This window comes from Megalopta genalis, chromosome 1 (assembly GCF_051020955.1).
Source record: "Megalopta genalis isolate 19385.01 chromosome 1, iyMegGena1_principal, whole genome shotgun sequence".
Lineage (NCBI taxonomy): Eukaryota > Metazoa > Arthropoda > Insecta > Hymenoptera > Halictidae > Megalopta > Megalopta genalis.
The window spans coordinates 27,883,537-27,908,796 of record NC_135013.1 but is presented as its reverse complement, the minus strand read 5'-3'; the positions used below and the strand labels follow the sequence as shown (position 1 = coordinate 27,908,796).

Sequence of the window (25,260 nt, the reverse complement as noted above, 5' to 3'; positions counted from 1 at the left end):
TTCTGCGAGTGTGTAAATTTATACCCGTGGCTATTAATACGTCGGACCTCGCGGGTTGATCGATCGCTGGAGGGAAGGAAGAGGCCAACGAGAGATTGAACTGCGTTTTCCCCCGACAAAGAGCCAGCCTCCCTTCGATAACTCGGAAGTTTGCTCGCGGGGGTGTTATCCTCGACGATTTTCATGAAACTTAGATGCAATAATAGAACTCGCGAAGGTATTCGACGTGTATTTCCTTTTAGTGGCCATCGCTTACGTTCAGGATGCGAGATTAACCCTCGACGGTGGGGATGCCGCGTTCGGCATAATTGATAAATGGCTGTTCGGTTCGGTGTGTTTAAATATGGCCCGTTAATCGATCCCATGGTGGAGATATCAAACCGATTTTCATTTATCTAAATTACAGAAATTAAACTGTGTGAACGCAGATTCACGGTGAAAACGTCGGAATGTTCGAAAATGAAACAGAGCTGTCCGACAAAAATTGTCCTGTTTAAAAAAGAAGTCGGAAGAATAATCGGATAAAATCTTTTTCATCTGTCGTCGTAGTATATACAAATTTTGCCATGTTTTTCGCGATAAAACGTGCTTTATTTCCAGAAAGAATTTTAGCACTTTCTAAAAGTTTACGGTGCAAAATACGGCGTGCAAGAATCAAAATTTGAATAAAATCAGCGATGACCGCAGAAAACAGGGTCCGCGTTACATGTAAGTTTCGAAGAGGTCGGAGGGGAGCGCTTAGGTAACGGGCGACGTTAGTCTAACAATCGATTCGAGTCTCGTTGCGGCGTCCTCTCATTTTCATTCGCGCGATACGTTTCTTTCGCTTCTCGTCGACCAGGCTCGCTTCTGGATCGGCAGTGGCCGCAATCTGATGTTCTTGTAACCTCGCGGAAGGATTGGAATCGACTCGACCGCGATCGATGAATCGGGGCTGCGATCTCGCCGGGACACTTCGATCGGTAACTTTTAGCGAAACAGTGGTTTCCACCTATCTCGACGAGCGTCGATCGAACGGAACGAGTTTTAAGATTGCGATAAGCCCGGAGTGCGGATCTCTGTGCATTCATTGCAGTCACGTAACGAACGGTTCCGCCTTTCGGAGCGAAGTTCAACGAGACTTCGTTCGAGCACCGACGGCGGCCAAGTAAAATAGCTTCGGTCGATTCGTCACAGTTTCCATGGGTTAGCCCATGGAAATCTATATCCGCATCAACGTCCGCAGTGTTGCATTACATTGGACGCACCAGCGGGCAGGGTAGTGATTTCGGTGCGGCGGTAATGTAATTTACTCGCGATGTGTCCTTGCAATGGTTACGTATTTAGGAAGAATTATGTTCGCCCGGGAACAGTGCCAAGTATTTTTACGGCCGAAAATTTATCCGTTGGTGGAGCTATATAGCGAATACGATTCAAATTAACAGCGGACAGTTGCTGGCATTATCGACATGCTTACGCTGGAAATTCAACGTGCTTCTTTATCCGAATAAATCATGCAACGAGACTCGCGCAACGGAATGCGCATCGACGCGTGGCAATTAATTTCGAACGCGAACCGTCAAAAGTATCGGATAACGTCGAATCTAGTCGCGCGTAATACATTCGAGATTCTTAAATCTCCGGCGATCGATCGCGCGTCCGCTAATCTCGTTTTTGGTAAATTATATAATTAATCGCGTCGCCGCGAAAACCAAATCGCCGGGCGCGCGCAATTTCAGCGCGGTTCCTCGCAGGCGGTTCGTTAAAACAGTTTCCATAAACTACTGATTATCGAGTTACACGGATCGCGGTGTCCCGATAGCGATGTTTTACGAGGCCGCTTTGTACGCGTACCGCTAACAATAAGAGGAGCGCGGAATCGCGCAGGATTATCGAACTTGCGACTCGTATGTCCTCCCCCGGAGAAACGCTCGGAAAGTGAATCGAGACAAGCTTAATTGGTGTCTGGCCTTAGAAGATAACGGTCTGCATCGTTTCGCCGCAAATCAGCCGTGACACATCCTTAGACCGGCGACAGTTCCGTGAAATCATTTCGTCCCATCGATTTGCCTCCATTTGCAACCTCGACGTCTTCTTTCGAACCTTCGGACGCGTATCTTCGACGGCTCGCGGTCATTTTGGTCACTCGATCACTTTCCCGGACGTGCAAATATGTTCCTCGGATCAGAGATCGTCTTCGTAGCCTTCGGACTACCGAGAAAAGACGGGATTACATTTCGATACACAGTTGGGAATGTCAACGAATAATTTCGTTGTTCAAAGTCGTCGTTCTCTTGGACTTGACCACGGAACCGCCAAGTTAAATTAGTTGCCACAAACAGAGACATTGAGTAAATCCTTTGATCTAGAGAGTCAACCGACCCTGCTGTGTTCTCGAGCTTCGTTCTTCTTCTTTCTCAGTTTATTCGCGCTTTCTTGTCTTCGCTATTACAAAATTTGCATAAAAATTGCGCTCGACGTCCAGTCCTCGGTTTCCAAAGATGAACGATACTTGACGAACGGAGAGCCAACGAAAGTGCACAGCAGGGTCGATCGCCTCCAAATCGCCTCCAAAAGAGTAACGAAACGGTGTCGAAGCAGGATCGATGTCTCGACGTTCGAGCCTCGCGCGTTGAGGCAAGGATGTTCCTCCAGGACGTCTGACAGAGGCCCGCGAATGTCCCCGGCAGGAAGGAGCCAGTGTACGGGCGAGAAATGTTGCCAGTGAATCTGTGAATTGATCGGTGTGATTAGTCCCGGCACTCGGGCGTGCTCGTTTGTTCTGAAAATCCATGGTATAGTGAACGAAGCCGAGCGGTCCGCGAAGTAGCTAACTGGTTGCCGTTGTCGTCGTCGTCGTCGTCGTCGTTGGACAGAAGCGGCGACAAACCGGAGCCAACCTGTCGCTGTCCGAGGTGGTGAGCTTGCTGGGCCTCGCCGACGAAGACGAGGTCCTCGCCGGCACGTCCGAGGAGAACCGGAAGAGGGCCCTGTGGCAGTTCTATTCGACGGGGATGCTGACGCACAGCCACAGCGACGGCGAGTTCCCGATTTATTCTCAGGGTGAGTTCCGCCGGCCGAGTTATCGGGATCCGTGGGGTGCGTTACCGTCCCCCAAGCGCGTTCGCCGTCTATTTTTAAGGGGGAAGGTTCTACGTGTAGCGGAAAATTAGATGCAGAGCGAAAAAAGAAGAGAGCGCGCCGGGAAAATAGAAGAACGAGGAGAAACCCGTGGAAAATAGAAGGCGCTGCGCCGATCGACCGACAATAGCTCTAAACGCGCAGCGGCGTGCACAAGATTAAAGTGAAAAGAAAGAAAGCAATCGGTACGATGCACCGTGCTTGCAAATCTTTTTCTATGCAACAATTTCTTCCTGCACACTTTTGGAATTCCTTTCTTCGAAATCGTCGTTGTTCCTCTTATTGCTTCTGATACAAATAGCCAGTGACTTGAACTGGCTCAAAGAAAAATGGAATTTAGATCAGGGGTGTCAAACTCAAAAGCTAACTTGGGCCAAATAAACAATGCTTAACTTTAGGTGGGCCGCAAAAAAATCAATGTTCATAGAAACAAATATTTTTATTTTGACTAGTACATTGTAATAAACATATATAAAGTTAAATTATTGTTTACGTCCTGATACTTGACATCTCTCGCAAAAATGTTCATCTCGGGCCGCATGTAATTTTGTGGTTAAATGAATCCCATGGCGAATATTGCTGCCACTTTAATTTCTCCCTGTCCAATTTTGTCCTAGGTGCATAAAATCCGTAGTCTACGTACGAGCCTTCTTTTGTAACAATTTTTAGATCTCGACGTACAACAGCGGACATCTTGTCCAACGTTTATGAGCCTTCGCAGATGCAGGTTTTACATTTTATTTTTCGTACTCGCCGCGGTCTTCGTGCTCCTAATTGAAAATGTTGCAACTATTTACTAACTGTTTCAGTGTTGATTTGTACATCATTGTTTCAATTTACTTCAGCTGTAATAATAGTTACAGAGCAAAAATGATCTCACAAATCATCGTCGAAACTTGAAATGCTACTATATGAATAGTAGTATGCTATTATATGAATGAATATGAATTATAAAAAAATTATATGAATAACAAGAAATTATATGAATGAATATGTATAGCTACTATATGAATAGTAGTATGAAATGCTACTGTATACGTGTGAAACGTTGCCAGACCGAAGCACGTAAACCAATGGACAGGCTCAAAATATCAGCGAGTTCTTTTCTCTCGCATAATTTCCTTAAAACCTCGAATTAATTTGATGCTCCGGGCGTGAAAAAATTGCGGCATCCCGTCGTAATTGCGAGCGACCGCGTCAACGTGTCCACGCAATTTCACCTGCCTCCAGAACAAGCGATAATTGGCTTTTGGCCGTCGGCGCCGAAAACCCGATTTTTCGGGTCGTTCTTTCTAATCAGGGTCACCTGTTCGCCGACGGGGTCGGTGATCATGGGGCGCCGCGCATAAATCGAAGCCCGATGGCCATTAAATCCAATTACCGAACAGATTGTTCAGGCTGATCGTGATTCACGGTTCTCTCATCTTTTCGGTTCAATAATTCGCGGAACGTTCCGATCGAATCGAATCGAAATTAGGCCAGCCGATGACCCGCAAACACGCCCGGCATTAATACAGATAAACTCATTAGGATCGGTATGACTGGCTGACCCGACACGCTAATGATGGAAATCCGGGCCGAGCTACGCGATCCGCCTCGGCGGCGCGAGCCGAATTCTCGCGAGCTTCGGAATTAATTGAAAAGCGGCCGGAGAAAAAGTACCCGGGAAAAAAATCGTCGAGAGATAACAGGAAGAGAGAGAGAAAAAAGAGCGAGAAAGAGAGAGAGAGAGAGAGAGAGAGAGAGAGAGAGAGAGGCCGAGAAAACAGCGGAGGACTCATCGCGCGGCAAGACGAGAGACCGCCGAATTTGCTCCGCTCCAAAAAATGCGTGTGTCACGCTCGGTAGAGATCCAGGCAACCAGTATTTTTACGTCACCGCGAAGCGTACGCAACGATGCGATTGCGGCAATCGCTTCCTGCATCCTCTGCCATCTTGCCGGCCGTTGCGGCGGGGGGAACAAGCCGAGGATGTTAGCTGCGTAATCAACTTTTTCGCGCTCCGCGGGAATAAAAAGCCCCGCGGCTAATCGAGTGGCCGATTCTTTATCGATCGGGTCGCAAGACTGGCGACGCGTTCTTATCAATCAGGATCGGTTCACTTCCGTCGAGCTTTTACCATTCGCGGGAAGAAAAACCGTGACGGACGGCGCGCAAAGAAAGTCCCTTCCGATTCGCCGTTTTGCTGATTCCTAACGTTGATGGTTTCGTTGGAGAGGCCGGATGATGACCCCGAGGATCATTTATTTAATCGTTGGATGGCGAAGACGTTTAATGATCGGATGAAAGCCGAAGCCGGGTCACATAATACCTAAAATAACGTTTCTTTATTTATGCATCAGAAAATCAATTTTTCGCGAGATTTATAATATTTCGATTGACCATGTTGTCTTAAGCTAACTTAAGTTACCTTCAATAGTTAAGTTAACTTTTCTCTAAAAAAACAGATATTATATCATAGCGAACGAGGGAAAAGATAACAACGGATACGCTAATTTTATTAGCGATTTTATTGCGGACGCGGTCGTCGATAAGCTTTCGAGTCACGTAAACAATTCGAGTTAAAATAAACCCAGCTTAGTCGGCCTACGGTTAACTCGTAAATCCCTCGTGAATTCATTGCAATCATTGTTGGTTTTCTGGTAAACGAGTGTGCACAGTTGGAGTGGATCCACTCTAGGATTTGTCGGCATATATCTAATTATTTGATTAATTGTTATTTATTTTATTAATTATTTAATTATTATCTAGCACAACGTATATCTTACGGGGCTGACTCTCGCGAACACGTCGCGTACGATCGAATTTTGGAGGTGGACATACCACGTGCACATGCCAAATTCCATATATACATACACGTAGCCTAATTTCGCGCCAGATGTCGCGATTATTATCGGCGTAAAAGATTCCCCGACAATTATTTAATTAGTTCAGCGTTCGAGCGCCATGTTTGCAGAATGCTTTGCCCAGTTTGGGAAAATTAAAAGTTGATTATAATTTATTATAATAAATTAAAAGTGAAATTAAAAATTCTGACTCGGGAAATGTCTTTTCACAATCGAATATCTGTTAGTAGACGTGGTTTTCTTCGTGCTAAATTAGTACGAGGTGATTAACAGCGTGAAACAGGTTTCCGATTATTACATTGCATTTAATTTGAATGTTGTAATTAGGAGAGCCGTGTAGCAATCGCGCTCCTGGTTATTAAATTACATTTAATAGGATGTTGTAATTATGGTGGTTGTGTAGCGACCGTGTTTCCGATTCTGTGTGTTGAACAAATGGTTTTTCCCGCTTGTTAATTATTATTATTATTATTATTATTATTATTATTATTATTATCCTCCACTCCCGTCGGACTCCTCGCGGATGTTTCCCTTGAGCGATCTCTTGAATTAGTTTACCAATGGGCCATTGTCCGGTGGAAACAAGAGCGAGAAGTAGCAATTGAATAAGTAATAACCACACTCGAGTGCAATTTCGTTGCATCCAACTTCCTCGCTTCTCGGATAAACGACTGTCAGCTTCAGGCACCTTGCAGAGCGTGCAGAATCGCGTCGTGACAGAATTGTTCGATTTCGACCTGTTAACGCATCGGGACTGTCGGGATCGACTACACCTAACTGACACTAATTCTTTGGCCAGATTTAGAAGTTCATCTTCGACGCGACACGTTCGAATAAATCGAATGCTCTTAGAATGTTCAAGGTGCAGAGGTATTAAAGTAGCGATCGTCCAATTTCAATCGCGGTAACCGAGTTACTCCCATTTCATGGAACTCTTTGGGTTTCCCACTTGGCGGCCGATGTTAAATAGGTCGCCTATTATCCAGCATTGTCCCCCTCTAGAGTCGAGCAGTTTGAAAACGGGATTGCATCGGGAAGGAACTTTTTCATGTTCGATACCTTCTTATTCTTATTGAATCGCTTCCGCCGCGATTCTATTCTTCTGCCGCGCGCTCCGTAAAATGTGGTCTTTCGTGAAGACGTTTCGCAATCCGGTTTATCAATCCCACGGAAATGTGTGATCACGTGTTTCGGTAACACGTGTAACGTCGAATTACGCATTTATTTATTTGTCGCAATTTAACGCGCGAAATGCCGAAAATCAATTCCAGAAATTCGAAGAAAATTTAAGTAACTTGATCAACGAAGCTGTAATTACTGTAATACCGAAAATGATTGAAAGTTTAAATTAATCATTCAAATTCTCCGTTCTAAACATCCTAGTAAAATTCAGTTTATTCGAATGTATCGCAATGACAACGAATTTTGAGAATTAGTTGAAAATTAGTGCCCGTATGTCGGCATTCGACGTGTTAACCCTCTGCAGTCGAAGCTATTTGAATTCGAAATCTAAAACATGATCTCTGATCTACAGTATTTCTATTTTATATAATTTATTACAATTTATGCATACGAAATTGAGTCTATTGGCAAGTACAGTGCAATTTTAATAGCTTTTTTTTTAAATATAAACGAGTCTGATGCTCTTAGAATGATTTTGAAAAATAGTATACCAATATTTAGTGGCGTCTCAGAGTCGCCATTCGAGTGCAAAGGGTTAATAACGTTCAACGTAACCGTATAAAGATCGCAAGAAATCCGAAAATATTTGACGCAAAAGCGTGCATAGTCGAGTCGGCTGACAGCACGTCTGGCAACAAAGTGTCTGGTTCGAAATTTAAATTGCTGTCAGAGCCGTCGCGGATTCTATCGCGCGCGGAATAACAGCAAGAAATATTCTTGCAAGGCATTCGACGTGCCGCTACTGGCTGCTGTCACCGACGAAGAAAAATCTGTTCGAATAGGTTGATTTATCGAGGAGAGCGTGAGAAAAGTTGCAATGGTCGCGTTCGGACTGGCTTACGAGCCGCCGCCGCCAACGCGCCGCGATCGATCACACCGGAAACAAAAGCAGTTTACGTTCTCATTGTCATTTGCAATTCCTCGGAACATCGAAGTTTCGCGTATATCGACGAGAGAAGAGGATCGGCGACCCGCGACAGCATCGCTCTCGCTTGAAATCGTAGAAAGCTCCGCGTAGAATCGCGAATCGATTAATTAGGAGGGCCAAAGAGTCTACAGCATTGATTTCCCATGCGGCGCTCGGTGAAAAATGGAGGAAGAGATCAACGACGACGAGAATGTAGATCCGGAGATGTTCGTTGAATACAGATGAACCCACTTTTCTCACGAATCCACCCTATTCTCCCTTGGAAATCGTCGTAGCTCCGCATAATTTTCATTCCTCGAGATGGAAGGATAATATTGGTGATAGCAATATTTGATCAGCGACGAATATTCAGGATCTGCTCATCGAAAGCGATAGCGGCACGCCTGTCCTGGATTCTGTCAATGTAAAAAGCTTTCATTTATAAATATGTCGTGACGGCGTACGGTAAATTCTCCCTAATTTTCCTTCAGCTCGCAAACGAAAATGGACAATTTGGGAAGAGGAGATACGATTTAGCCTCGTGGCTCATTTTTACAGTTGTCGATCGTTAACAATTATAACAACGAGGTGCAAGGCTCGAATAATCGTATCTCTTCTTCCCAAATTGTCCGTTTTTGTTTATAAGTTGAAAGAATGTCAGGACAAATTTACTGTAATTAGACGGTTCGTCTTTATGCCGAGTGTTGCGACCAAATCAAAATTTGTTTCTTAAAATGTCTTAAAAATTTCTTCGATAAACTTTTTTACTCTTTTCATTGATTTATATTTCACTTACTCGCTCTTGTTGTGAATGTTTCATACCGACGGTAAAGCTCTTACTTAAAAAAATGACTAAGTAATGAGTGGACGTCGTTAATGGATTGGCGAAAAACGAGTTCGAAAGGATATCGTACTTAACGAAGGAGATGATATACAAACGCTTCCGTACATAATTATTCCTAATAATGAAGCTGCAGATTTCTATGCAAAATAACAATTTTCCGTTGCAAAAAATACATAACTTAGAAGTTGCGTTCTTTCTGCAACAATTCCAGCAAGTAGAAAGTAGTGCACCGAGGTTATTAAAACATATCCTTTCTACTGTTTCGCATCACAGATACTCATTCGCGTCATCAGCGTACAAAATCTGCAGTCCACTAATAACTGATTAGATTGCAGAAAATTTCTCCTCAAGGAATGCCTTCGATCAATCAAAAATGAAACGAGGACGTTGAAACGCTATCGAGGTTCACGATTTACTACTTTCTGAAAATTCCAGCGCGCTGTACAACCGTAAGATCCATTCGATGTAATCATTCTTGTGTTGCCGAGTAAAACCGAACGTAAAACGTGCCGAGGAGCGTGGTCGTCCGTAGCCTGCGAGTTCATCGTCGTAAAACTAGCAGCAAGAAGGCCGAGACCGCGTCGCTGTCATTCGAGAAGTCGCGACGTGAATCAGTTCATAAAATCCCGGAGTCGGCGTGTCGGTCACCGGGGACACCCGGTACACGTCTGGTCCACATCTCCGTTATTTCCGTCGAAACGAGAATGAGAGTGCGGAACACAGTGAAAAGTGTGACGCCACGGCGCGGCGCGGCGCGGCGGGGTGAAAAACTGGTCGCCGAGGCCGGCGGAGTTATAATTTCGCAGCGAGGCTTTAAAAGGGAAAAGCGGGGCCCAGTCGTTCGTTTCTGCGTTCGGGAGCACGAGAGAAAAAGAGAGAGAGAGAGAGAGAGAAAAAGAGAGAGAGAGAAAGAAAGAGAGAGAAGAGAGAGAGAGAGAAAGAGAGAGAAAGAAAGAGAGAGAAAGAAAGAGAGAGAAGAGAGAGAGAAAGAAAGAGAGAGAAGAGAGAGAGAAAGAAAGAGAGAGAAAGAGAGAGAAGAGAGAGAGAAAGAAAGAGAGAGAAGAGAGAGGGAAGAGACTGCTCGGCATCAAGGAAGGAGCCCATCCTCTTAGTTGCCTGTTAAATATTCACGAGAAGCCTCGTTTCAGCGTGCGTTACCGAGCCAACGAGCTTGCGGGACCACCGAGGCCCGAGTTCACCCCGGCGCCTCGCGTTACAAGCGCCTCGAGAACCGGCCGGGTTTTCCTTCGCCAACCACCGCGAGACAAAAGGCTCGTTAAGATTTCTCCTCCTCGGGGAATTACTACGCGGCCGATTAAACAGGCCACTCGGTTTCATTAAACCGGCAGCCGACTGTTTATGCGGCTCCGAACACGGGTTCGACGCTCCAACGCCGGCCGATCCGGCCCGATCAACGTTACAATCGCCGCACGGTGGGCCATTTGCTCCGAAAACGCGGTAAAACAAAAACGTTTCCTCGGAATAATAACTTCTTCTCTGGTGTTCCAGTAGGAGACTAAAGTGTGCTTTGAACTATAAAAATCGTGCGCGAAAGATCGCGAGGAAATATTTCACCCGTTTTTGCTTTTCAGTTTAATTCATCTAAAAATTCACTATTTGCAGTCACAATTTTATATTTTAATAGGATTTCATGGGATCAATGGAATAGTGAGAGACATCGAGTCTTCTACAGTTTCCTTTTAGTTTTCTAAGTGGCTCAATTTTCATCCGAAAGAAGTGCAAGAAATCAATTGTTCGTGTTTCGCCTAATTATCGGCACCCTTGGCCGCAATTCCGTCGCCGCGGGTGCCTGCGCGAAAATCTGCAAGTCCCACCAGCCTCCATTTATCGTCCGAGTTCAACGTCGCGAAACGTTCGCCATAATTCGCCGATGCTTCGTTCAGATTCTTCTGGAACACGGGCGGGCCATCGCGCGGAAGATCCGGCGAGCTCGGTAAAAAGTCCGGAATACGGCCGCCATAATCGTCGTAGTCGACGTAATCGCCGTTTCTTTTACGCAGGATGTTCCACGGCCCGTAGAAACGATGCATCACAGGGTCGTAGTAGGGTTTAAGTCGGTCTGGAACGATCAAGACGAATTTCCCGGTAAATTCGGCCTCTTCGACCGCGAGACTCGTTCCCTCCCTTTTTCTTAATATCCTTCGGGAAGGGTCTAACCCTTCGATCCATCACCGAGGGCTCGATATTCGATTTTGCTTCAATTACCGTGCAGTTTGCTGCGATTACTCTGCGGATTCTATCCGCTTATGTTATACGCGCGCGTTTAATGCAGTTAAATGCTTGACGAAGTTCGAGGCGAGGTTTGACGGGTTCTGTACTTCGTTTGGGAGCCGAGAGAACAATCGATGCATTGTATATATATATATTTATTTTACGCTGATTTGTGCGAGAATTGATGTTTGCGCAAAACATAAACTGCGGATAATGGTTTACGTTACACATATTTGACCACAATGTGTGTGTTACTAAATCGAAATTATTAGTATAATAAATTCACGGTTACATGTATTCATAACTCGAGGCTGGGAAATAATTATCTGTCGACAAGCTTAACAAAACGTGAATCGACCGTAATTTGTTCGACATCTTCTGATCCCGGAAACAGTGATCTATTTTCGTGTACACGTTTGTAAGTTTGACGATAGCTTTCTAAAAAATATCTCTTATTAGCAGATCGCCTGATAGGTTCAGAGAAAGTACTGTTTTTGAACGGTTTAAGGTCAGCGTTAATTTCACCGAATTGTCTTCGATCTATTTGCAAAATAAATGTCGACTTGCCAGATGCAGTGTCCTCGAGCACCGCTGCCTCGGTGCACAATATCAGCGAAGCGAGGAGGATCGAATTTTTCATTTCTCGATGGTTCGTCCCCGACGTGACGGAGCGCACTGTCGTTTAGGTGACCGCAGGTTCTTATTATACGCGCTGTCACTGTCCCGAAAATCCGTTTGGATCGTTCGACGATCGGCAATCTTCGTCACGGTTAGCAGAGGCCGCGTGTGACTAATGTTTTAGCGGATCCCCGAGACAACGTTCGCGTAAATTCGCGGAACCGATGTTCCGCGAGCTGTGAAACACTCGCGTTTTCGAAACAGCGACGGCGCGTGTCGTGCGCCGTTGTGTGGGCGCAGTTATCCATTAAGCGATTAAATATCGATTCGATGAATTTGATGGTGACATACGAAAGTACAAAGGTCCGCGGATCTGTCGGCGAGGAATTGATTTGCAATGGATTCGGTGCAAACGATTCGATGACGCGAGGTGGGGCATATTTCGATGTCCGTAGGATGATGTTCGGTGACGTGTGGCTGGTCAGCGACCCCATCCGCCTCTGCGACAGAAAATCAAAAATTACAGTGACGACCATTATTTTCGATAGAACGTCGCTGCTCCTTTATGGCCGGCTATTGCCGGCGATTTATGGGGAAAAAAGTGATAAACGACCGTGTTACAAAATCACGTCGATTTAAACGATTGCAACGAGATTTGATTGATAGCGAGACAAATGCTGTTGAATAAAAATTATTTAGCCGCCTAAGTGACTGGATAGAAATATTATTAATCATTGTTATCGATGACGTTTAATGTTACGAATAGAGCCAACGATGCGACGCAATATTCCCGCGGCAGAGATTGATAGTCGACTAACGGAGTATCTGATGATGTATTATGTCGATAACTAAACTGTTCATGCAAAATTTGTATATGTTTCGCGAACCGAAAGGCGGAATTCAAGGTAAGCAGCTCTACTAACAAAACTTCCTAACACAGCGCGCGACATCCGGCCAACGAAAGTTCGGCTAAGAAAATGTCCGGGCAACGGCAGTTCCGAAAGTTCTACCGTTCCACTGTTATAATTATTATTACCTCCGTATTCTACAAATCCCGCAACGTTAATGTCCTGAGAGAACAGGTCGTTCTGAAAGTTTCCGTTCCGCTCCGAGCGGTCGCCAACGTGTATATGCGCCGATTATTATTATTTATTATTCCCTTACCCAATGCTGGCGTAGGACATGGTGGGTGTTCCTTTCTTCACCGAGGAATCAAAGCTGCCATTATCGCCGGCGTCGTCGTCCATTTCGTAATAAGGCCTGCCGAGCCAGAATGCGTAACCATTGTGGAAAGTATCCGCCGGTGCCACGGGCTCTGAGTCACCTGTGTGCATCAAAGTGAAAAAAATCGAAAAATTCCATCGATCTATCAGCAGGGATCTCAGTGATATCGAGCTGTCGGAGAAATTTCCAAATTGTTCGAATTCCTTTCCGGGAAAGCGTCGTGAGTATTCTAGATCGACGCGATTATGGCTGCGGCCACAATTCTGTGTAGTTTTACTTTTACGTAGATCTCACATAATTCTGTAAATTCTGTGCAGTTCTAATATTTCTTGTTTCGAATCCACTTCTTCAGAAGCAGAGTTGCGCTAAATCAATTGTACCGTAATTCAATTACATAATTCAAACATTTCGGCTAATTCAATTACTAATTATTTTAATCGCCAGTGTAATTGTAATACAATGTAATTGAATTACTTTGTAATTTAATTGGATGGAGATCTGAATTACGAATTACAATATAATTGAATTACTTTGTAATTTAATTGGATGGAGATCTGAATTACGAATTACAATATGATTGAATTATTTTGTACTTTAATTAAATGGCGATTCGAATCACGAATTACAATGTAATTGATTTATTTTGTATTTTAATTAAATGATGATTTGAATCACGAATTACGATGTAATTGAATTATTTTGTATTTTAATTAAATGGCGATTTGAATTACAAATTACAATGTAATTGAATTATTTTGTAATTATATTTCCTTGGGTAACTCAATGGTAATTACGCAGAACTCTGATAAAAACTGATAATTACAGTACCTTGAAATCAACAAATTTTTGTTTCATGAAATCTGTGTAAATGCAATGTTACGCCAAATTGTATTTGAATAGAGTAATTATTTCCTACGTTATTTAATTATATATTTTATTCGAAAATCATATCAAAACTCAAAAACGTATTTATTATCCAACAAACTCAATATTTTCAATAATTTGGAACTATCACTCACTGATATCCCATTGCGGAAGTGGCTTGGCACTGACGAAAATGATCGCCAGTGAAAGAGTGGCAACTACGATAAAATGTTTGCTCATGTCCGCAGCTTCTACTTTTCGTCTGATTGAACGCGAACTCGCCCTCGCTCTTTTATAGTCCGGATCGCGTTGTCCATTATGACTCGTCGATGCCTTGGACGCGACGCGTCAACAATGTCTCTCTTATCTCGCGTTTAAAAACAGGGGCATGACGAGCACCGCTAATGAACAAGACAATCACCGGGAAGCTGTCAACTACACGCTTTTTTCGCGTTCGAATGGAAAAACCTCGACCACGGTCAACCCAGCCGCACGAAACAGTTCCACGCTTTTGTCGCGGCGACGAATGGAAAATGTGCGACTGAACTACATTGTTGCATCATCTATTTTGGTAGTTGCATAAGTCGATCCACATTTAGCGATTTTGTTCAGTTCGAATCGTGGCTTTTTAATTGTATGGACTGAACGTTCGGATCGATTATATCGCTGAAACGACGAGGGGGAATATTGTCGCGGTCGAAAATGAGTTTTAGCGACGATTATGCCGATGTTTCGGTGGAAAATATTCATCCCTCATTCTAATAGGAGTTGGGACAGCTACAATTCGCGATGCTAGTAATTATACCAATATTGTCGTGTGAGCGATTATGCGTACTGTTCATTTTCCCAATTAAAGGCGCAGGTGTGTATGTCAGCGACGCGGGCGACAGTTATCATTACCATAAATTGCACGTTATGGCGGACGGTTCGGTTTGTTTAGCACGCTTTAAATATTATTTCACACGGGGCCCGTTACGCATCTATGTCACCGCGTATTGTTTACACGCCGCGGCGGTGTTTAATCTACAGAACAAATATATACTCGGTCAAACAGTTTTCTCGGTTTGTTTAATATTATCGATATTTTCACGGAGGCCGCCGTCTGTTTGCCGTTTATTAGCGGCAGTTACAGCTGGAACTCCATTAGACTCGCAAATCGAGTTGTTTACGTTTTGCTGAACCGAGACGGGCAAGACGCCTTTGCTGATAAACCCAATTCCCGATGCGAGTTATGAATATTCAAATTTTTTTATTCAATCTCGCCGCTTCACCGGAGGACAGACCGCGGCCAAAATCGTTCCGGAGGAAGAATTAGAAATGCCGACGCGAGATGGCTCGACCATTTTTCTTTTCTGTGCATCTGAAACGACGAATTCTTGACGGAATTAACCCTTTGCGTTCGAGTGGTGACTCCTAGGCACCGCTAAAAAGATGTTTATATCACATTCCAAAATAATTCTTACATCGACAAAATTTATATTTGAAAAATTATTAACAGTATAACTGTGGTATAAGTCACAAGACTCAATTTCACACGCATAAAATGCGCTCTGTCATGTAAAATAGAGACAGCATAGGTCAGAAAAATTTATTTTCGATTTACAGTTAAAATGGCTTCGAGTGCAAAGGGTTAAAATCATGTTCACGAAACTAGCATTGAGTAAACGACAAATCTTATGCGTTCATTACAAAAATGATTATGTCAAATACAAAACAGTAAAAGCATTTGAAAAATTTAAAAATACTGATTAAAATTACTTAAAACGAATTCTTAAACGAAATAAATGTCTATGTAGCTCCTGTATCTTGCGATTGGTGCAAATAATTTCTATTTTGCATAAAAATCTGCAGTTTAAATAACAGGAATATCGTGTTCTAAAATCGTTGAAATTATAAAAAAATTTTCTACAGCAAATGATGGGGTAATTTCTTAATTAACGCACAAATTGTAACAAAAATAGCAAGATGCCTTGAAATAAATTCGGTCTTGTAATTCTTTCAAAGCGACACATATCTTGTACTACGATTTCTTTCACAGCTACGTTAATTAACATTTGTTTATCACCTATAATAAATTCCAACGTGAGACCGATAATTTATATTTATTGTACACTAACATTTACTTCAATATTCAAATATTGATGAACGGAGACGAGAATTTTGTATCGTTTCGTTAGTGGATCATGTTCCAAATCATTATATCGAGTCGAACACGATATCATAGTGCCAGGGGCCATTAATACTCCTTAATGGCACAGATAAGACAGTCATTACAAGCTGTTTTTCAACACAAGAAACTTCCGATTCACCGGCAACCATATCCAATCAACAGACCGCCGGAACAATAAAAAGAAAAAAAATAGTTAATATTCCGAACGTTCTCGCAGCCATTCACTCCTGGCATATCGCAAACATCGGGGAACGGCAATGAAAATTGCGGAAGCATGATACGCTATCGATCCGCGCGAATTCTAAATGTTGCATTCGTCAGAATGCCGACGGAATATTTGCGTTGCGCGATACGCGGACGCGAGGCGTCAGTTCGGATGCTCACGTCTAAAAATATAAAAAAATTTCAGAATTATTTGCACAATGAACGTTGCATTCGCGCGACACAGATCGATGTTCCGGCGCGCGTGAGTCATCGGCCGGGGCCCGCCTCGCCACGAGGCGTTAATACGCTGGACGCGGGCGTTTGTTTCTGGAACGTCGGCGTCCAGCGGAGAAAACCTGACGAAACAACAAAGCCTACACACAAAACGCGGCCCGCTCTTTCCAGCGGAAGCGCGCCGGCAGATCTTAACTATTCAATGAACGTTTGTCCATTCACGACGCTCCCGGCACGTGACGTTGCGTTTTCCGCTCCGCTCCGCGCCGACCGGGACACGCTCGGACAATCGCCGCGAAAACCGCTCGCCATCGATTTCCGAGGGAAATCGGCGGACCGAGCGGGTCCGAGCGGGCTCGAGCGGGCCCGTGGCCAGCCCCGGAACGCTGGCTGCGGCTAACCTGATAATGGTAATCGATTTTAACGAACCGTCTACACCGAACCGCCGTCAGGAGTCATCCTGGCCCGCTTGTTTCACGGTGACGCTCGCTTTTTTCGCCGGAGATTGTCAAACTACCTGATTGATAGCGTTATCGGGCCGATGGCGACTTGATTTCGCTCGTGCACTTTCGATCCCCGATGCTTTTTCGTGTTACCAGCGAGCGGTGATACCGCGCTCGGAAATAAAGCGGCAGAGACGATTGTGTACACGCCGAATCGCGTTATTTATGGAACGTGCGAACAATTTTGGGATCCCGATAAATCCCGGTGACGTGTTCTGTATTCCGGAATAATTCTTCCGGTAAACAGTTATTAACGCTTTTTACCCGTCGAACGGAACAACGATCTGTTTTGCGTGGAATCTTGTAGCTCGAACTATTCGGAAAGCGTAATCGTCGATTAGTATTCATTGATTAAATTTCGAACTGTTTTCTGAGAATAGAATAATGTCTCTGTAATTGACGCTCAGATTGTCCACAAAAATGGACAATTTAGGAAGAGGAGATACGATTATTCGATTCATTCAAGGTTCATTTTTATAGACACGAATTGTCAACAACTATGAAAACGAGCTGCGAGGCTCGAATAATCGTATCTCCTTATCTCAAATTGTCCATTTTTGTGCACGATCTGAGCGGCAGTTAGGGAGACATTACTGTAATATAACTGTATATGTTTAGCAATTTTTCCAACATATTTCTTAGGGTGCTCTTTTTAGACAGATTCGACTTTCCATGGATCTTAATACGTTCAGTGCCGCGTGAGTCACGCGTGGGTGACACTAATTTTTAACTAGGTCTTTGAAATTCATTTTTATCGTAATATAATGTAATATAATGGATTAATAATAATATAATATATAATGAATAAAAATATATCATAATATAGTAGATAAAAATATAATATAATAATATAATGAATAAAAATATAACATAATAATATAACGAATATAATGAAATAATATATTGCAATATATCGAACAAATTGAATGTTACTAGGATTAGTAGAATACAAAACAGCTGAACCAATATTTCCTATGGAAAATTTTCACTTTCTAGTTTCGGTTTCATTTAATTAAACGACTTCGATATTGTGTAAAATTTTCGAGCCGATATATTCGGCGCTTAACGCGTTAATGAAACGACTGAAAATTGGATTAAATATCAGACACTAATTTACTAGAATTAACGTAGACGTGTACCATGAATACGAGCGTGTTTTCGAACGACAGAAATCGCAGTATATACAAAGGGGATAACGAAAGTACAATAGATCTGTTAGTTTCACCTCTTTCCCAGCCAAATGAAGAAATTTCCTGCAGAGATATAGCCGCGGTGTAGTTACTGGCGACTGGGTTCGTTCGTCGAGGATCGCGATGATTGAGCCGAAGTGGAATTGTGCAAATGATTGCGGCGACTTGTGGACTATTGATTCAGAATACAGCGTCGCAGCTGTTGTCCGAAGTAATAGCAGCAGCATCTCGCCAATCGGATATGGAAGTTTGAACCGATCCGCTTGTTCTTCCTGCGCTGCTACGTCTCGATAGTTTAAAGCACGGGGACCCGCGGGGCTCTAAGAGCCCTACTGCAATTCTAATCGGATGTGCGACTTAACAACAACAACAACAACAACCGTGGCGGGACTTTATGGGACGAGTACCTATCTCGGCAAGTTCCCATGGTGTTATTAGCATGAGGCTCGGCTGCGCGTTTAGTCGAGACGGGCAAGTTTACTTCCCTGTCGAGATATTAACATGGCCGCCGCTTAGCTGAAAACGATGAACTAAAGTCTTTAGGCAAATATGCTGGAAACTTGGACGCCGGAGAGCGGAAGACTAATGAGAACGCTAAAATGATCGTTCTCACTGGTTTCCGAATACTTTGCCGGCACTCGCATTCGGTAATTTGTCCGACGAACAAAGCGGTATTTACCGATAAATAGATCGCGGACTTTATGCGTTCATGGGAGAAATGCATAGGCGAAAAAGTTCAGAGAAACTGAAAATATTGATACGTTAATTACAAGCTACGAAAATCGTTTCAGAGAGAAATAAGTTTCCGCTTGACTCCCGCGTCTTGCCATCGACGCAGACCATTTTGCATAATGATCCTCCGTTCACCGATAACTAATTGTCTCCGGGTGTTCAAAATTACGCCCGCATTTTTATTCGTCATCGTAATTGCAAATTCCTTGTCGGCGACGTTAGCGATCGCGCCGGTGCTAGGATTCGTTAACGGCGGCGTTCGCGAAGCGCGCGGGTAATTTGCAAAACTAATTGCCGGTTCTCGTTATCAGGAAGGCACGCCAAGTGTCGGGCTTGGTTATCGGTTCGACGAGCGGAGATGATAATGAACCGCGCGCGCCTGGGTATAAATGACACCTAATTCGGCACTGTTAATGACAGTGACGTTAATTTCGAACTAGTAACCGCGGAGTCTATTAAGATAATGCGCGATTGGAGGCTAGCTTTGAAGCGCGTCGCTTTGTAAGCTGTCCGGATAATTTCAGGAAACATGAACGAATCGGGAAGCATGGATTTACGGAGCCCGCTAAAAGCAGCTGTCTTGTGTTAGTTTGTAAAAGCAACGATAAGACGCGTGTTCTGTTTTCGAACGCGTGTTGTTGTAACATTTGCCTCAAGTAACGCATAACGTTGAATAAACGACTCATAAATGAACAACTCATAAACCTTTACGAACTGAATAATCGTAAATTAAAAAGTTAGCGATATCAGAGATATTGTCCGTGTGCTAAAATATTTAGGTCTTTCGAGACCTAACTTCAAAGTTCTGAGAGGGTTCAGGGTTCTGAAAGTGTTCGCGGAGGTTCGAATCATGGTTCACGTTCGCGTAAATCTTCTCGGAGGTTGTAAGAGCTAAGGAAGCTCCTTATATTCTCTATCATTTCGCAAGACATCTCGACAGTCTAGGCATCCTCATTTTGCCCTCAGACCAAAGCCTCGAATCAATGTTCTTCCGAGGCAAGAGCTCGGCGGAGACTGAGCGTTTGCTGCTCGAGTGTGCCTATTTGAAAGCTTTCCGCTAATTCCTGCGCATGCCCCAGTCCTCCTAATCCCTATATCAACTCTGATCTATAGCGTCGCAGCTACAAAAACTTCCAGATGGTTCCACTTGGTGTTATCAATTGCAATCGATTGCAGTCTCGGCCAGTTGATAATATACATCGCTCCATTCAACAGGAGCTATTAGATCATCCCGTAGATCATGCCGCTCTTTGACGCTAACCGTGAGTGTCAAATAATAATGCACTTACTTTCAATCACCGATGCATTGACCATCGCTTTCAATGACGTTCTCTCATCTGCCAGTCTACCGACTTGCGCGATGATCTAATACAGTGTCTCGCAACCTTTCCCGAACCATGTCCCACCTGAACTCTTCAATGATCTCTACGGATTCTGAAACTGTTTAGACGTTGGTAACTGGTTCTTGTAAAAAAGGACACGTGCGTAAAACTGTTCTTTTAATTCGATTTTCTTTTTAATACTTCATGATTGGTGAGATTCTTGAGCTGTAAAAGAGTTTTCATTTGAAGCAGTAATACAGCCAATTTCATTCTCAAATCTCCACGGTTTGCGATTTCTTGTTTCGCTAAACGATTTCTTGTTTCTCTGTAGAACAAGTATTTGCAGCATTAAAGCCACATTTGACTAAATATGACGAAAGGGAGGGTAACTTATCTTACTAATCTTACGAAATTAGTTAAAATTAGGTGTTTCGTTTCGGTCTTTCATTTTGAATACTATTGGATTGGCAACTAAGTAATTGCCGATTTGTTCAATGAAATAAAAAATGTTTTTACTTGGAATGAAGTATAATCTGTAATGTATTTTCCATTTTGTTCGATGACCTTTTGCCATCTCTCTGACAACTTGAAAATTCTACGCTCGTAGAAAGTCTGATCCTTTTCGGCCAAAAACTGAGTTAAGTGAGATTTTACAGCGTCATCATCGTTAAAAGTTTTACCATGAAGGGAGTTGTCCAGGGATCGAAATAAGTGGTAATCCGATGGCGCGAGATCAGGGCTATATGGTGGGTGTACAAAGACGTGTGCGGCCTAGCATTGTCCTGCTGGAAAATGACACCTTTACGATTGACCAATTCTGGTCGCTTTTCCTTGACCGCTGCATTCAATTTGTCCAGTTGCTAACATTAACGGATAATAAAAAATGACATAATAATAATAATAATAATAATAATAATAATAATAATAATTTTATAATATAACATTTACGGATATCATAAAAATGGGAGTGAGAGACATCTATAACTGAAATCGGCAATTACTTAGTTGCCAGCCCAATATTTTAATAGACACATCATTTCAGTGCACATGCACCAATTTAGGTTCACTGTCTCGTCCAGTTTAATCAACTATAACATCGCCATCTTCATCTCGGATTGCGCCATTAATTCCCAGCAATTATTTTCCAACTCTATAATATTCAAAATTGCAGCTCGGCGATCGCTGATCCAATAATAGCAACACCGATCTAACGTTGCTAAAGCCGCGCCGCCTCCTCAGGCGATTCAAAAGGCTCGGTGATCCGTGTGCACCAGCAACTTCAAGCATTTCATCTTACGGCTTGCAATCCATTTAGCAAAACAATCCGCCGCTCCATAAATCCGGCGGTCCGGTCCCCGGGGCGGGTGTCCATTACGCACGAAGTGGAGCACAATTGTCTGCATTGTGAAATGGAACACGGGCACCGCGGTGTCCATAATGTCAACAATAAACCATGGATCGATACGCTGAAACGTTCTCCCCGAAGGTCTCCGTGTGCATACGGTCTCCATACTTAGCCACCGGTGCTACCTGGCTGGAAATTCCATCGGCCGATCGACCGATTCGTCTTCGAGCCCGTTATCAAGAAACACCATCGACGAGAGCTATTATCCCCGGCAAGGGAAGCTGAAGAAGAAGAAGAAGAAGAAGAAGAAGAAGAAGGAAGAGATGAAAAGGGTTGCGGACAAGAGGGTCGCGTCCCACAAATAAATCTGGCCGCTCTCGTTCGCGTGTCCGCGAGCCATTGATTCCGGCGCTGATCCTTGCCGAATACTCGGCCATTGTCGTACCCGGTTTGTAATTCCTCCTGCAGTCGCAGTCATGGTCGTTTCGATCTGTTTTTCAACGGGCCAATCTCCTTCGGCCGTTCGACCTCACAATGCCGGGAAACGCCGAAAATCGGGACCCGGTAGGATCGAATCCTTTGAATCCGTTTATTACCGCTCGTTCGCGAAGTTTCTGTGCACGGCGCTTTCATAGTTGTGGTTTATAGTTCAACGCTAGAACTGGCGACCATTGGCGTATACCAGTTCCTATCGGCGGCGTCGAAACGACATGTTATTTAGATTGGAGCATTTCGTACGCTTTTATATATTTTTCTATTTCATGAACGAAAATTGATTATAAACTGAATGTTAATACGGCTCGTTGCACCGCGTACATGCGAACGGTTTAATCGTGAATGATGGACACCGCCGAAATCGTAGGACGCTCGAGAGCAAAGGGTTAAGTTCCGTCAAGTTAAGGGTTAAGTTTCGTTGCCACCCCCCGTTTTGGGGCCGTGTCACCGATCATGTTTCCCGCGTGGTCCTTTCTTCGAGTTCGACGAGCACTTTGGGAATTCGAACGAGAAGTCCCTGAGTGGTTCAGTCGGTAATACCGTCGTCCCTCCCCCCCTTCGCGGCCCTTATATTGACGAAGTGGATTTCTTTGGCGGCGGAATCGACCCGAGCCGCTCGTTGCCGCGCTCCGTTCGGCTAGAACGTAATGAGGAAGTACGGGATGACGGAGATAGGAGCCTGAAACCCCTTCGAGGATCTTTTCAGCGGTAGATCGACGTCCGCGGGACGTGACCGTGCGCAAACATCGATCCCGCGCTATGATTGCCCTGGGAACGGCTTCTGAATCCCTTCGATATTGGAGCTTTTGCAAATAGGTCGGCGGATCAGCTTTTCGTTAGAACAATTGAGGAACGATTCGCGTTTATTCCCGGTACTTTAAACCGTAGCCTGAATCGGAGCACGGCGATTCCTGCGTCACACGAACTGTAAGCATCGATGGTATTTTATTTAAACAATGAAACGTTCGTGCCCGTTTCATCTTGACAGAACGTCTTATTTTACCATGAAAGTGCATACGATTCTTTTTCGTATTTAACTTTAATTAATTAATTAATTTATTTATTTAGCATCAACGAGCCAAATAGCCCTTTAATTTTTCTACAAAGATTCGACGTAATTATAATAATAATAAGACAAAAATGAAAACAATATGATTTCGATGCACAAAACAAACACAAAAATCAATTCAAAAATCATCAATGAAGAAGTCAATGCCGATAGTATGAATCTTAGCCAAATTTAGGATCGTATTCGAAGGATCGGCACAGAGAAATGTTACTTGGATCACGTGACATCGGCATGTAATCATACATTAACTCACTGAGCTAAGTCTCTTTTACGTAAAGCAGGGAGAAAATGTACGTTTACTATATGTTCATACGTAAACTAATGTCTGAATATTGCTTATAAAAATATAGAATTTTATCTTTACATTTTGTCGGTCTTTATCGAAATTATTTACTAATTTATATTACAATCGGTCAATATAGCAATAACTTTACGAGCACCGCGAACGACATAGCGACACGTTGCGCTCTTACGCCCGTTGTCAGTTAGGTCTGGGAACATATACTGCAAACGTAAAACATATAATGTTACGTTAATACAATTGTTTATAACCGTAGCATTGGGCGCAGCAATAAAATCGTACCGGAGCACACCGTCCGTTCAGTTGTTAAAATGTCAAGCCGTTAACTCTGCACGCAACAGTGGCTACAAAAATTGCACCACTTTACAATATCCGACCAAATGCGCGTTGAATTTTATTACGTCGTTTAAAACAACGTATGGTAAACGTGGAGGGTAAACAATTATCACGTTGGTAATATATTTTAATGTTTAAAACGCGGTGTTTTTATGGAAATATACGCGAAATTAAGATTACTAAGATCACATTCGTAGTATAATTTTCTTTTCACGGTCACAATTTTCGTGTTCCTTCCCGAGCGAAGCGTCATGACACCGCGATCCGACTAGCAAGTACCGTTAAAATTTCATTCGCGATAAAGATCGTGGAATTATCATGAGTTTAAGGAATTCCACGCAGCCTCCACGCCGCCTCTCTAGTTAAAGGTCACCGTGAATGTCAACAAGATGGACGAACGCCGCGATTGCATCAGACGCGAAGTCCGCGGATGTTTCTGCATTTGTAGCACGCACCCGAGAATTCCGCGCGCGGCAGAAGTTCCGTCGAGCCGAACGAGCTTTTTAATTTCTCCGCTCGTAAAATTTGTCTCCGGCCGCCGCCGCCGCAGTCCGTTCGAGTCTATTGCATAAATATCCGGCGGGGCGGACTCTTTCGCGAGCGAACTTCCGTCGAAATAAAATCAACATTTTATCGGAGTTTCCGTGTTGCTCTCTGCAGCGGCGCGCACACACCGCTGCGTCGCTCTAATGCACGGCTGCAATCTAGTTCTAAGTGCTCGAGGCGCTCGCCACGGATTTGTCCGAGCAAACAAAACGAAAGCGCCCGTGCTTCTTCGCGCATCGACTTCCTCATTTGCATGGCCATTATGCGACCGGTTCCCCGACGCACGCGAAGAAGAATTTGTTTGCCGTTCCTCTCTCGGCTGCAATCGCGCCGAAGGACGGCGCTTACGCGCCTACTAGCACGATTTACCGAAATGCAACGCGATGCAGCGCCGCGCGCACGCATATCATCCGCTGTTAGTCCGAATGCAATGCGCCTTCATTAACGGCGGGACAGGTTTGCTTCGTCCACAGGCGCACGCGACGCCTGTGCACAAACAGAACGCGATCTCCTAACTGAAATGTCATATTATTATCTCGACTGCGAAGCTTTCGATCGGCCCCGAGAGCCTATTTTTAGCCAATTTTGAAAGAGGCTTCGCTAATTATGCGATCGCTAGACCGTGGATTTATACGCGAGATAAAACTTGTCTGCACGAATTGCCGGAAACGTGGGAATGTAAAAATATGTTTCTTCTTTTAAATATTTTAATTAGTTGACGGTAACGCAACAGTGACTCCAAGTACTCCAAATGTTTCTATTGTTCTGTATTTTATCTACTCATTTTTATCATAGCTGCATAAAATGCGCAGTCCGGCGATGACGCAACTGGACGAAACTATTGTCTTCGTATACTTTATTTCGATGGAATACAATTCGTATTTCGTATCAATGCAATATCGTGTTTTACATCGATCGCAACAGAATCAGAAGCTCGTAAAATATTTTATTTATGTATTTATTTTTTTATTTATTGA

At 43.7% G+C, this 25,260-nt stretch overlaps 2 protein-coding genes across 3 annotated transcripts in view; one reads left to right on the top strand and one right to left on the bottom strand.

The window, feature by feature from the left end:
* LOC117220960 (phosphatase and actin regulator 2) overlaps positions 1-25,260 on the top strand; it is a 494,597-nt gene that overhangs the window by 9,253 nt on the left and 460,084 nt on the right. Inside the window, exon 2 of one of the 2 annotated variants that reach the window (XM_033471521.2) lies at positions 2,581-3,042. The exons of the other annotated variant lie outside the window; for it this stretch is intronic. Within the exon in view, the coding sequence (XP_033327412.2) occupies positions 2,994-3,042 (49 nt within the window). The 5' untranslated portion in view covers positions 2,581-2,993. The remainder of the gene's footprint in view (positions 1-2,580; positions 3,043-25,260) is intronic. 2 annotated transcript variants of the gene reach the window in all.
* LOC143260155 (uncharacterized) lies at positions 11,270-14,145 on the bottom strand. The gene is made up of 3 exons (XM_076524871.1): positions 13,992-14,145; positions 12,913-13,072; positions 11,270-12,248 (listed from the first exon to the last, which is right to left on the bottom strand). The coding sequence occupies exons 1-3, from the start codon at positions 14,074-14,076 to the stop codon at positions 12,230-12,232; spliced, it is 264 nt and encodes an 87-aa protein (XP_076380986.1). The 5' UTR covers positions 14,077-14,145; the 3' UTR covers positions 11,270-12,229.

What these genes read in the sequence shown, in the direction of transcription:
- LOC143260155 (XM_076524871.1), bottom strand. Translation starts at nt 14,076, where the DNA reads ATGAGCAAACATTTTATCGTAGTTGCCACTCTTTCACTGGCGATCATT. An exon ending in ACTTCCGCAATGGGATATCA is followed by an intron (nt 13,073 to 13,991) that starts GTGAGTGATAGT and finishes TGATGCACACAG; the next exon opens with GTGACTCAGAGCCCGTGGCA.